The sequence below is a fragment of the Gamsiella multidivaricata genome (genome assembly GCF_025024155.1).
Source record: "Gamsiella multidivaricata strain RSA 2152 chromosome Unknown BC939scaffold_88, whole genome shotgun sequence".
Lineage (NCBI taxonomy): Eukaryota > Fungi > Mortierellomycota > Mortierellomycetes > Mortierellales > Mortierellaceae > Gamsiella > Gamsiella multidivaricata.
Window position 1 is genome coordinate 88884 of NW_026251796.1, and position 13595 is coordinate 102478.

The 13595-nt window shown below is 48.1% G+C and overlaps 5 protein-coding genes across 5 annotated transcripts; 4 read left to right on the forward strand and 1 right to left on the reverse strand.

Annotated features, from left to right (window-relative positions):
• The first annotated feature begins 23 nt into the window (after positions 1–23).
• Positions 24–3116, forward strand: BC939DRAFT_532588 (uncharacterized protein). Its single transcript, XM_051561664.1, has 3 exons — positions 24–903; positions 996–1709; positions 1801–3116. Exons 1-3 carry the CDS (start codon positions 79–81, stop codon positions 3085–3087), a joined length of 2826 nt encoding a protein of 941 aa, XP_051407739.1. The 5' UTR covers positions 24–78; the 3' UTR covers positions 3088–3116.
• An 80-nt stretch (positions 3117–3196) lies between these two features.
• On the forward strand, positions 3197–4450 carry BC939DRAFT_318113 (uncharacterized protein). Its single transcript, XM_051551508.1, has 5 exons — positions 3197–3285; positions 3426–3484; positions 3628–3783; positions 3887–4056; positions 4147–4450. Exons 1-5 carry the CDS (start codon positions 3238–3240, stop codon positions 4185–4187), a joined length of 474 nt encoding a protein of 157 aa, XP_051407740.1. The 5' UTR covers positions 3197–3237; the 3' UTR covers positions 4188–4450.
• A 992-nt stretch (positions 4451–5442) lies between these two features.
• Positions 5443–6743, reverse strand: BC939DRAFT_480983 (uncharacterized protein; the record flags this gene model as incomplete). The annotated part of the gene is made up of 4 exons (XM_051558989.1): positions 5443–5574; positions 5679–5765; positions 6454–6547; positions 6589–6743. 4 exons carry the CDS (start codon positions 6741–6743, stop codon positions 5443–5445), a joined length of 468 nt encoding a protein of 155 aa, XP_051407741.1.
• Positions 6744–9137: 2394 nt separating this feature from the next.
• BC939DRAFT_428599 (uncharacterized protein) lies at positions 9138–12658 on the forward strand (the record flags this gene model as incomplete). Its single annotated transcript, XM_051553208.1, has 9 exons — positions 9138–9443; positions 9940–10015; positions 10121–10381; positions 10476–10606; positions 10725–10948; positions 11047–11149; positions 11245–11451; positions 11540–11664; positions 11778–12658. Coding segments are annotated over exons 1-9 (2067 nt in total), but the record flags the coding sequence as incomplete, so codon positions are not given.
• Positions 12659–13547, forward strand: BC939DRAFT_465232 (uncharacterized protein). The gene is made up of 2 exons (XM_051557476.1): positions 12659–12916; positions 13024–13547. The coding sequence occupies exons 1-2, from the start codon at positions 12727–12729 to the stop codon at positions 13419–13421; spliced, it is 588 nt and encodes a 195-aa protein (XP_051407743.1). The 5' UTR covers positions 12659–12726; the 3' UTR covers positions 13422–13547.
• The last annotated feature ends 48 nt before the right edge of the window (positions 13548–13595 follow it).

A 13595-nucleotide genomic window follows, 5' to 3' on the forward strand; every position in this document is an offset into this window, starting at 1 on the left:
CCCAAGCTCCTCGGCATTCTCATCACTACACTGCAACAACCATTTCACACTCCCATCGCTGGCACCATCTTAGACACCATGGACGCGCCCCAGCAGAGCACCATCACCCCACAACAAGCAAACACTCTTCCAATAGCAGAGCCGGGAGTCATCATTCGCACCAGCAACAAAGCGAAACGAAACTATCGCACCAAAAAGAGCGACAGCGACAATGAAGACGACCTGGACCACAGTAAAAACGTGGATAAGCATGACTGCGGCCAGGAGACAAAAGATTCCATAAAAAGTATGAACTCTGCGAGTGTCAGCTCGCTCCCCTATGTGCAGTCGCAGAGCGCTCAGAACATCGGCGAGGTGTATCCAGGACTAGCGCGACTTAGTTTTCTAGATCAGGAGCAAGGATCCAGCGATGGCGGCGATACCCCATTGAATACCAAAAAACCGTATCGTCCACTTCATCAAACGCCGCGTTTTCAGACTGCAAAAGATAACCTTGCGTCAAGTGCAGAGGACATTACCCAAGCAAAGTCGTATTCAATCTCCATGACAACATCTGCAACATCAGTACCTCCTGCAACATCGCCATCTGCATTGTCTTCGGGAACTGGATTACAAACGAGTTTGGTGGAGATTAAAGAAACCGGCTCTGCTGGCAAGGGGAGGGGTCTCTTTTCAGCTGCAAAAGAAATTCTCAAGCCAGGAATTCTTGTCTTCAAGGAACTTGGATACTGCCAGGTGGTCAACGATGCATCCTTGTCGCAAGTGTGCTCTGCATGCTTCAAGGATGTGAGGGAGGAGTTGGGGGAGGGCGATGCCGCTTCTTCGTCAGGATCTGTGCCTACTGGCGGTCAGCGAAAGCTGGTCCGATGTGCTGGATGCAAGATTGTCTGGTACTGCAACAAGGCAAGTATTATAATAGGCTGCTGATCCTTCAGTTTCATGGATGATATTTGCTTCCGCGACTAATGCATCTCATATTATACTCGAACATATAGGCGTGTCAAATCAAAGATTGGAAACTTCATCATCAGCTGGAATGCCAGGGCATCCAAAAATCGATGGCCAACCCCACCATGAAGGATGTTTGGGTGAAACGCACTATGGATACAACCACCGTTCGCGCACTTTGTCGAATCATTCGGAGGCAGGAGCGTGCAAAGTCTTCAGTCGCATACAAAGCGGAGCATGGGAAACTGCATGCGGCCCAGAAACAGGTCAGCGAGGTTTATGTCTCAGGACTGGATCAAAAAGAGGAAGAGTGGCTCGACGAACACGGATCAACATGGATCGAGCAGTACCTCAATACATACGAGGAGGAACGCGAGGCAGCCACTGCTGCAACTTCTACTTCATCGTCATCTTTAAAGGGCGCATTGGAGGAATCGAGTCATCTTGCCAGGACACTGGCGGTGGCTATGTCTTGTGTAGTCATACCAAAGGAGGATCGACACACGTTTCTGATGGGCACTGGCGAGGTGGACATGGATATCGTGGCATCTGCTCGTGCAGGAGGTATCGATATTTGCAGAAAGCTTGATTCCTACGGCTTTACTATCACTAACATAGAAACTACCACTGCCGTTGGTCTGGCGCTGTACGTCCAGTGCATGCCGTTCATGAATCACTCGTGTATTCCAAACTGTGTGTACACATTCAAGGGTCCAAGGATTGAGTGCAGAGTCATCCGCGACATTCAGCCGGGCGAGGAGGTACATTACTCATAGGCGGATTGTTTGACAAGCCGATATTGAACAGTGAAGAATTGTCTTATCTGACGACAGTGCGTTCATCTTTGTATAGATGACTATCAGCTACATTGACCAGATCAGTACCACTCAGGAACGGCAGAAACAGCTGAAGGCGCAATACCGCTTTACATGCCACTGCCCGCTCTGCAAATACTTTCCCGCCAATCCACTTATCCAACCAGAAACAGAGGCACTTACACAGATCGTCCCAGGGCCATTGCCTGAGCCATCCAAGGACCCCAAGCAAGGCTTTATCTGTCCTAATGATGCGTGTCACTCAATCAATAGGCCTCAATCAATCCTAGCCATTGAGTCCCAACTTCGAATCTACAACAAGGTGGAGCTAAGATGCGATAATTGCGGTCAAGTTACAGAGCTCACTCAGGAACTCGTCAAGGAGAACGAGGAAGAAGCACAGCGACTCATTTTGGGATTTGTGCGCGAAATGAACGATAGTTCGTCACCTTCCAGCGGATCGAAAGCACGCTCCAGGAACTTTGAATTGGCAAAAGTAAAGTTACTAGAAGCAACAGAGGGAGGCGCCGCAAAGCCAACTATCGTAGGAGGCATCAAAACGGTCCAGGAACTGTCACCGCGAGCATTGCGGTACTTTGAGGATGCGTACAAAACCCTGACAGGAGGAAGAGCGACAATTAATAACGACTCCAGTTCAATTACAGAGAATCTGATTTGTCGCAGTGCACTTCACCACCTTGTTCGTCAGCTAGAGCAAAACGGGTTCGATGAGGCAGTGAGTCACAAAAACTGGACGTTTGCATTGCGTCGGTCGATCGAACTGCAGCGGATACTGAATGAGACATACGTAGGCCACCACCCCTTGAAGGCGATCCAAGGATATTACACCTGCAAGATTGCCAACCTACTGGCCAATCTGCTTTTGGAGGAATCGACGATAGAAATCGAGGAGAGTGATCAGGAAAAGTCCGACGAGGAGGATGCGGATATGCTGGACAGCGACGACGAAAGGGATCTGAAAGCTGTACGGGACGCCATGCGCAAGGGCGGTCGAGCTGCAGCTGCAGTTGCAGCTGCAGCTTCAAGTAGCAAAGCCGCGCAGAAACAGCTGCAGAGAACGAAGCGGACGGGTGAAGAGGAGGAGTCTGCAGGGAAGATGAAGAGGCGGGCCCAGGCGGAATCATCTCGAGAGCTGCTGCAATATCTCAAATCTTTGATCCCTATGGTCGAGGACCCCAAAACTCTGCAGGAGCTCAGGGTGTGCTGGGGCAAGGATGGCAAGCTGGCGAGTCGATATCGGCATCAGGCCGATTCGCTTAAGCAGGCGCTGCACTATGCAGAGCTACCATTTTCATCTCACTAGATAAATAAACTCCCAAAGATTGTACGCATCACGTGTGTTTGTATTTGTGTGACTTTGTTCAATCAGTCGGACGTTAGGTTGGTTCGGATTGCACCTCGCGGAAAAAGGCATCTCATCTCTATCCCCACGCCAACATTTAACAGTTACACCATGGCCAAATCCGCCTTTTGGAACTCGGTCCGCAAGGCCCTCACTGTGGTACATTCTACCTTGTCATTGCTCTTCCTATCTTCGCTACTCTCTCTTCGTTTCCGGTTTGTTCATTGTAGGAAAAACCCTCACGGGGAAATAACGCGCCTTAATATCTTTTCTAACTATGCACCTGGTCCTTCTAATAGAACCCCAAAGTCTCAACTGGAATGCCCGACGCCAAAGAGTTTCGTTTTATCGCTCCTGGGTAAAGACAATCTTACTGTCGAATGCGATTTTTGCAGTCAATTCACCAATGTTCGATTATACAATATCAGGAACATGGTGCCGTATGAGCCGGAAGTACACAGGATTAAACCCCCTTGATTTTTTGCTGTAATGAATGAATAGCGGCCAGCCCAAGCCCCATGTCCCCAAAGATCCCTTGGCTAGCGACATTGCACAAAACCCTTACTATGGACGTGATGTCAGGAGAAACTATCCTCGTCTGGCTGTCTACTCTCAGGAGGAGGTCGCTGGATTGATCGCTGCCAAGGAAGCCCTGGCGTAAACAGCTTTTTTTTTCTTGCTTCGAATCGGCAAAGTACATGGATGGCAATGAGAAAGCGATACTAATCATATTAATGATTGGCTTTGATTTGATTTGTAGTATTGGATCTGGAGAGTCGGCTCTTGCCAAGACTGGCGAGAATATCTCCTTGACTGAGGTTCTCCAGAATGCAAAGTCACCCCTGTACACACCCACCAACTTGCCCCCTACGCCCGTCATCCGTAACTACAAGTGGACCGCTTCCCCAGACCAGCCTCCCGTTGCCAGTGGTAAGCCAATATGACATATTTCGTATGAAAGCTAAACCATTGACGGTGATACGGATTAATTAACGCGTTATTTTTTAATAATGCTTCTAGGTACCTACTGGACCATGCGCAACATGAAAACCGCCAAGTAAATGGGCAGACCATAACGAACCACGGCAACTACTCATCAAACAACCAGGAGAAGAAGGAGGATATTACAACGGAAAAACTTGATCGGATTTCATTGGAGGCATGCTTCTTCGTCATCCTTATCCTGGTTTCCCACTCCCCACTCGTAACTATATCCGTCAACAAATCAACGCGAAACACTAAACAACAAGCACGAAAAATAATGAAATTCAACGGCGGCTATCAACTCTAGACGATATCAACTGTCAGCATTGTTTTTTGAGCAATTGGAATAAATGGCTATAAAAAAATTCTACGCCAGACCATGTAGAAGATTGAAAGAGGGGATAGAATACAAGTTAGATATAGCAGATGTGCAGATGAGGGATAACTGAAGATAAAGCGACCGGGATCAATTCATCACCGCATTATCTCTTGCCTAGCTGGGTACCAAAAGGGAAAGGCATTTCACCCGCTTCAAGCATATAAGAGCACAGGACCTCTTGGGGAAAGACATATTCGCCCCATGATATTCGTTCACCGTTTATCATGCGATTTTTCCGGACGGCGCGTTTATCCTACTCCCTGCTGCTGGCAACCATTCTGAATACTATACTTGCGGAACGCTCAAGGACCTTCACAGCGTACGATATCACTGTTACAATCCATGAGGACTTCCACCAGTCCTACCCACCATATTTCCTACTGTTATGATTCCGCCTCAATCTCAGTCTCCTGGTGACGGTATTGGGATGTCGCAGGCATATTCGCTGTTGCCTAATCCTAGCACGCAGCGATAGGTTCTGTCATCGATCTCGGTCTTTATTCTCTCGATTGAAAAGCTTCAGCTCGAAGAAGGCAGTGGTGTTGACATGGAAATGGGCTTGAGGTCGTCGTCGCTCTTGACGCTATTGCTTGAATCCTGGTGTATGATACATGTACGAATTTAAAATGCCGAGGTACCGTTTGGTAATAGAAGATGACTATTTCGCATGGTTAGTGGAGGGAGAGAAGGAGAAGGAGAGACGTGAGGAAGCGGAATAAGTGGTGATGGTGTGGAGGATGGAACACACAAGGAGAAAGGGCGACGCATTTATTAGCATTGTTTATGTAGGAAGGACATAGCCGCTCAACAAACTGTACGTCAGCTTCAACATGTATGCAAGCAGGGCCAGAGGTTGTGCGGGATGCATTCCGCATTGATATCACTTAACATGGCTTAGATGAAGTGCTTGACAAGAATTGTAGGCAATCCGTCTGGGTTGAATCGAGTTTTGGTTACAGGTCGGAGTGTCCCAAGGAAAAAGAGTGAGGAGTAATGAATGTGCTATCGAAATTGACATCGATATCGAGGACGATAACCGTCTGCAATTGTTCAAGAATGCGAGTAGTCTCTGATACACTCTCGCACTAAGGAAGGCAGGAGGTTGGCGCCTGTCCCTGCGCAAGAGTGCTGCCACTTTCTCGATTTGGTTCCAGCTTTGAGGAAAGCCCGCCGGAGTACTGGCGATGACCTGATAGCCTGAACTCAGAATCGTTTTTGATATTCTAGCGGCATCGTTTACACGCAGAATGATGAAAACGCGTGCCATGGCCAAACCCTATCGATAAGCATTTGTAAGAATACCGAAGCAGTACTTTATTCATGCTCTTAGGAACAGCCCCGACAACTAATCTACTCTGTTGCAGTTGATCAGCATGGCGGCTTAAGGGACTGCGACCATATCTTTAGAGCGAGTTGGTTACTCTTCTTCATCGCATGCTATTGTCCTTCAGTGTGTTCCATGTGTAATGCCTGAAATTGTGCTGGAAAGAGAAAGGTGCGAGGTATGGCAACAATCTCGTTTCCTATCGTCAGTAGCCATTAGCGCCCATGCACTTCGGATCTAATATCTGATCAAATCCTGCTCACATATTCAGATTCAACGCGAGCTAACCTGCCATACGAGCTTTGGAAAGATTATTAGTGCAGTAAGAGTTGCACCTAAACTCCAACTGCAATACACAAATTCAAGTAGTACAGGAGAGCAACGCTTAGAACCAAGCACAACATGGCGTTGTGCCTGACCTTTGAGGCGGAGATAGATTCTTTATATCAAAACTGTCTCTATGGGCAATAGCTCCTCGAACTCGAGCCTTACGTTGCTGTGTCACTGCACGTATTCTCATATCAGTGCGGTGTATTCGGCAACAGATCCTGTCACATTTCATCTCCAAAGGACCTGTTCCAAATTCTTGCTCCAAGTTCCTGCTCCAAGTTACTGCTCCTTGCCGGTCGGAATCTCTTACATGAGGACACCAGACGAGCGCACTCCGGCTCTGAAGAAGTTCCGTAGTCATCTGACCTCCCAGGAGGGCTACCATGCCTTGAAGCTTTTCTCCCCTATAGAACGGTCGCCTGTAAGAAAGCCATCCCTCTTGTACAGATCGGCCAGCAAGACGTTGGCGGTTCTGATCTTTTGTGCACGGCATATTTCGTGTATGTAGACCAGAGCATCGGCTGCCTTACGCGATGCGGTAACTTCCTCGAGGCAGGTCAACTCGCTCGAATGCTCGCTCAGGGAATCATCAGTAGGCATGGTGGTTAAAATTATTCGTTATCAGAGAGAGGGAAAAGAGTATTTCTTTGCCAGCCAAAACTAAGGACAAAGAGGATCAAGGTCGCTAAGCACCACTCTTTGTTCAGTGCTGATACTTCTAAATATTCAATGCGTCCCCATTTGATGGCGCTGAGAGCTGCCTAGAATACAGCGGCTTTCGACGAGGAGGGCCATGAGAATTGAAGCAATGATCTTAGGCCTTGGACCAAAAAATAAGCTGTGTTATTTATTTCTTGGGATGCACCCCGCTGTGCTCTCCTTCAGCGAATACTTTTCACGTCCTGGAAGTATCCATGGCCCTTCAAGCATATTTTATTTCTTGACAATCATGCCATTTTGGCTACCTACTGCTCTTTCTCGCATTTACGATACAGCGCTATTCCATCTCGGTCAAAACCAGGGGTTGCTCATCGTATAACTATCCCATGGGCGGCGCCGCCATCCCTTCAGACCTCCGGATTAGAGCGATATAAATCATTGTTGACAATGCCGCCACTCTTCTTGTGCCCGCTGTTCACATCTCGAACTGGTCTGCTTTGGCGATGCTTCTCCTCCTTGCCCCGGTATACCTCTAGCCATATCTGCTGCTGATAAGTAGTTCACGCTGTCATCTGCGCGCAGAGTTTATGACGCCTACGTCAACAGATCTACGTTCAGTGATTTCCGAGGTCCTTACTTTATACATAGGTCTAAGCATGAGCAATTTCTCGAGCTCTTTTGAGGCTTATGGAAACACGCTATACCCTGGTCTTTAAGCACAAGGAACTAGCGAAGTTAATTATCAGCAATGACGCCGGTAACCATCCGTTTCATCTCTACGGACATGTCCTCCAGTTCGTTAGCCTTGGCAATGGCGTGTACAAGGGCTCCAGTCTGTACCCATACTGTAAGGCAATGTATACACTATTTTGCGTGATGCTGTCCTTTTTCGCTCGAAAACTAATACAGCTTCTCGATTTCAGGCCAGCAACCTAGGTGTATGGCTATTCCACTGCTATATCGAATAGAACCTTCAGGCGGCCTGGCAGCGATGGCGATCTAGGCATACAAGCTCACGCATAACATCCTGAAAGCGGGTCCTTCAAGCCTTGGGCAGTATTAGGCTTTTAGTACTCCGTACAAGGGTAATACTGGCGACTAGCCAGGGTTAGATTTGGCGAACGAAAATTGAACATTCAATCTTTAGTAGGCACCATTACAACAAAGGGTATCATCGTGCTAACGCCCATGATAATTACAGCACCGTTGGAGTTATGCACCACTGTTTTGTATGCACAAGATGACGACGCGGTGAAGACGGAACAGAGAACGCGTCGTCTATCGAGTATAAAAAACCTAAATTTCTCGTGTTCTCCACAAACCTGCGTATTGTAAACTATTCAATCAAATCTTCTCGTTGTTTGAACCGCGTCGTTTGCGTTTCTTATTATTGTTGTTATTATCGATGCCAGCTCCTCCCAGACGTACAAGCGTACCAAAGGCTGCATTGTCCAAGCCGTGGCTTGGACTGACAGCCGGCCAAAGCTATCTAATGACAGTTAACAAGCGACTCCGACTAAACTAGTGTAAAATGAAGGAGAGAACACTAATGGTAGACATTCCGAGTCGTATGGTCTCTAATACCTGCCAGGTCCGATGAACTCTCTCCTGGTCGAGGTCACGGGCCAGCAGCCACTTTACCCTGGAAGTGTCCCACGAGATGGACACCCGCTCTTCTCCTCGCTGTTGTATCCAACTTCTCCTGGAGTCGCGGCCTCACAAAGCCCTGGACCGCTTCTCCGGGACGTATCCTAGCCTCCTTTTTTTGCGCAAAGGTATTCAGACCTCTTCCAGTCGTCATATGCCGCTCTTTCTACGATTCCTCCTGTCCAAAATACTCGAATTGTTCTACAAAACATCCAGCCAGATAGCTGCGATACTCTTCGTTGTTTTCAGGAGCAGCGCCCAATCTGTCGTCATGGACCCTAGGGTCAGTCCGTGATATATAACTATCGTGGTCTAGAGTCTCCAAGTACGGCCTCCCTTTCCTAGCTGTCTGCTTTCTCTTCCCCCTCGTAGACAGCCTACCTTCTGCTTCGCTCTCCTTATTGCGCTGTTCTCCTAGTAACCTAATCCAGTCGTCATGCAACGTATCTGTCCATTCATTCCGTCCCTCAAATCCAACATAGGCTCCACTAGGGACATACACGTTTCATGGAGAGAAAGTCGGTTCTGTACATGTGAACTGTCGACCGTTCCAGCTTGTCTCTTCCAGGTTGCTCAACCGCTTTTTTTTTATTGACGCCCCCCCTAAATCTAGACGCGATCACATGACCCAAAAAGTGCTCCGCATTAAAGTGCCCCACTGCATAGTTGCCGGAGAAGGCGATCTCCATCAGCCTTTCCTCCCTCTTACATAGCTCCTTCTCACACAACCCGCCTTCCATCGTTCGCCTGTTGTGTACCCACAGTCTCCCTCTCATATTCACGCGCTCGGCGTATTTTTGATTTTGATCGATCTCGTTCCCTTCTGCTCAACAATTCACACCTCTACACCACGCAGTCGCGTCACTGTCCGCCTCGTATTTTCCCGCTCCCCCCTTGAACTCGAACTTCTTCCCCCCAAGAACACAAAGTGAAATGAGCTCCAGCAGGAGAAACTCAAAGCAGATCTCGCCAGAGGAGGAGTTGAGCATGCAGGTAATAAGAGCGGAATCCACTGTTTTTTGTTCTCGCCCTCTCGTTCCCTTGTCTCGGCTGTTTTCATAACAAGACGATAGCTGTGAAAGAGAGCGTGCAGGAGGGAACCTAGGCAGTCTAGTTCAAACAGACAGACAGAGATCGTTTCCCGCCACGAAAACGCGTTAAGCGAAACAAGGAGGGAGGTGCTTGTGGAGCGATGAGACATGCCTGAGCAGAAGGCACTCCACATTAACACCTCAGCCCACTCTGACAATAAATCTAAGCGGGATTCATTTATGAAGACAAAGGAGGAATTCAAAGAGGAATCAACAGACGAGATTTGATCAGGGCTGAGAAGCTGCCTGAACCTTCTGTGTGGGAGGATCAGGCGGTTTTGATCACGGATTGCGATTCGGGGCCTGCATAACTCCTTCCTTTGTTCCTGTGCGCGTTTTCTCTTTTATTTTGCTTGCAGACGGCTAATACGTTCTTTTTCTCGCCATGCCGTTGATAGACGGTCAAGAGTCCTGAACCTCCCAAGCTCAAGCTGAAGCTGAAGCAGCCTGAGCAGCAGAGTCTCTCTGAGAGTGGTACGTATTGTGCGCAATTGGTACCCGCTTGTATGAATAACACACATTCATTGGCTCTTCCAGGACCTAACATGTACATCTTTCGGTGCTATTTTGCCTTATCAGATGTGAAGAAGATGTTTCTCGCCGTTGAGGAGAACGATGTCAAAGCAATGAAGCCATACCTCACGCAAAAGAATATGAATCCTGACACACTCTTCGAGACGAATATCTTTGACGAGAACACGTTTACGTGGTCCGCACTTCATGCAGCGGCCTACTATGGATCGAAGCAAATTATCAACCTGCTGATGGAGCATGGCGCAAACGTGGAGCTAGAGGATACCTGGTACAGGGGCAGGCCCTTGGCCTGGGCAGCATTTGGAGGTAAGAACAACAATTCTTTTCCTCCCGACCTTCGTTTGCGATATAAAAAAATAGAGGACAAAGACTTACATGACATGTTTATAATGATAAATAGGGCATTTGGAAGTTGCGAAGCTGCTGATGGAGAAATACGGAGCGGATAAGAAGGCGACTAATGAACATGGTCAAGTTGCATTGGAGCTCGTGTATGAGCTGACGCCCGAGTGGCAGAGTGTTTTTGGCGAGGTAGGCCGTAATGCTGCATCTGATTTTGAAAGAATACTCCTGAAGTGCAATTAGAGAGGCCATTGCTAACTAGGTGTCCTCATCTCCGCATACGATTTCATTCGCTCGTTGGTAATAGGGCGCTTCAAACGGATCAAGATCCTCAAGACCATCCAAGATGAAGAAGAGCGCAGAGGACAAGGAGCATGGCAAAGGACATTCGAAGGATGGCAAAGGGAGTAAAGACGGAAAGGAAGGCAAGGAGGGCAAGGAGGGCAGGAACACGGTTACTATCCCTGCAAGCCCTTTGATTGGCGCCTTCACGGAACTTTACAAACTCATCTTGAACCATAAGGACAAAACGTAATCTTGGCGGAGGTTATTCATTTTATCACAATTTCATACGCATGCGTTTTGTGCCTTGACTGGAGCTAATTGTCGTTCGCTATACAAATTCATAGGGGTCGGGAACTCGCAGACATTTTTTTAGCACTACCGTCCAAAGAAGAATACCCAGAATACTATGAGATCATCAAGTCGCCCATGTCTCTTCAGCTTGTCCTTGTAAGTCGCGCATTGCTTTGCAAAACGAAAGACCAGTTGTTGAATGGACCATGAACTTCGCGATTGACCTTGTTCTAAATCTATCGTCCGCATAGGCGAGGATAAAGTCAGGGCACTACAAGAACGTGGAAGATTTCGACAGAGAGTTTCAGCTCATTTTTGAAAATGCACTCATTTTCAACGAGGACACATCACGGATCAACAAGGACGCCAGAGTCTTACTGAAGCTGTTCAACACTCGCAAGAAGGACGTTTATACCTCGTATAGACTTATTCATAACTCCAAGACTGCTGGTGACAAGGTTCGATCTCGAGGTCTTTGCACTGACCATGATTCTGTCAACTATTCTTGCACCTAATGTTGCTATGTTCTATGCATCCTGTGATTAGAGTGACCGGGAAGTAGTGAAATCCCATACGAAAGGTGGTGTCAACTACGTTGTGGGAGAGTTTGTACAACTAAGTGACCCTCACAAGACTATTATGCTCATTGAACGTCTCGAGGTTGACTCAAGGTAAGTGGAAACTACGGAATTGTTGCTGGAAAGCGCCCTTTTTGAGTTTTATGCCTGGCTGAGGACATTACTGACGCCCTTATTTATTTCTACACAATGCTTATCATTCGTAGGAAGAATCGCTACATCGCAGGGTCAAAGTTCCTTCGACCAGAGCAAACCCTCCAGGTTCCAGGGCAAGTATTTTACGAAAAGGAGGTACTCAAGACCTCAGGAGAATGGGAATTTGATTTTGCACTTGTCGACCATAAGGTCTATGTTCAGGCTCACAAGGACTATGTTCGTGGGCTAGTCCTGAACTTCGATCCCAAGGACGTGTACGTTTGCGAGAACCGATACTCAGAGACCGGAAAATCCGCCTTCTTGATCAAGGACTGGAAGAGGGTCTATACGATCGACCCGCTGCCAACACCAGTGAAGCCATATCCCTCGACACTCAAACTTCCAAAATTCCCGGTAAAGAGTCTCGTCACCCCAGATTCACCAGCAGACACCGTCGGGCAGTTCAATGGAAGGCGCGCCTCCTCGACAGCACATCATGATGCTTCCAAGAGGAACAAGCGGCCACGGTCATCGACAAGACCCAAACCAGCAAAACGCAAGAGTCTGAGTACCGGTAACAGCGATGATGCTGAGGAAGACGAAGAGGAAGACGAGGATGAAGAGGTTGATGTTGACGGTGTCACTTCTCCTGATCCACAGAGGCGTCGCTCCAGCCAGTTGCAACGACAACAGACGCTCCAGGTGCAGCAGAACCATCAGCAACAGCAACAGCAACAGCAACAACAACAGCAACAGCAGCAGTTCCAGTCGCCACATATGCAGCAGCAGCAGCAGCAGCAACACCAACTTCAACAGCAGCAGCAGTTTGCCCAGCAACATCGATCTAGGAGAGTATCTTCTCAGATGAACGCTCCCAACGCTCTGCTCCAGCAGCAGCAGCAGCAACAGCAGCTACTAATGCATCAGCAGCAACAGCAGCAGCAACACTTATTCCAGCAACAACAGGCAATCCAATACCAACAATTGCATTCTCATCTCCCGCATCCACATCAACCACCCATGCCTCAGAGCCCCAACAACTCGCAGTCGATGGGCTCGCCTGGTTCCCCTGGTCGGATGCAGATACAGATGCAGATGCCAACATCTGTGGCCGACCCAAGGACAGGAATGATGATGCAGATTTCTCAACAGCCGTATATCCCTGCAGAAGTATCCGCAGTATACGACCCCAACGTCGGACCTAGGAAAGGTACGCTTATTTCATTTATGCATCGATTCTTTGACACTGTCTAGCGACATTCTACCGGACACACATTAATCCACGTATTTTGATATGCAAATACTTGGTTGATATAGGCTATGCGATGTTGCAGTCTATCTCTGTGGATGCTGAGGACAGGTCGTTCATGATGAGCTTGAGCACAGACACGTTCGCACACAGCATTGCAATTAACCATCAGGTGTCGACCATCACTGTGGTACCGCTCTTGGCGCCGCAACTGGCGTCTATTCAGCAGCAGGTCGGTCTGTCTGTGTTTCAAAATGGGAGGAAGCTGCAGCCAACGGGACTCGTGGCGCAACCATCATCCCCTTCGATCGGACATCATGCGTATACGATCCAGTTGATCTCTGGACAGAATACGATCGACGTATGGATCAGCGCTCAGGTTGGAGGACTCTTCCAGGGGGGCATGCCAGGCGGCAAGCTGGAGACACAGCAGTTTTATCTGTTTATTCAGCGCAATAGCGTTTAATTTTTTTTTTCGTCCGAGCAAAGGAGGGACGGAAGGATCGAAGAGGGACCAAGAAAGAAGCAATAATAATGCAGCCATGGCATAGAAGCTCATGAAATAAAAAGAAACAGAAAGACAAAATAGGCGACTTGATCTATGTAAGAGAATCATGTCTGGATGCATCACGTGAAATGA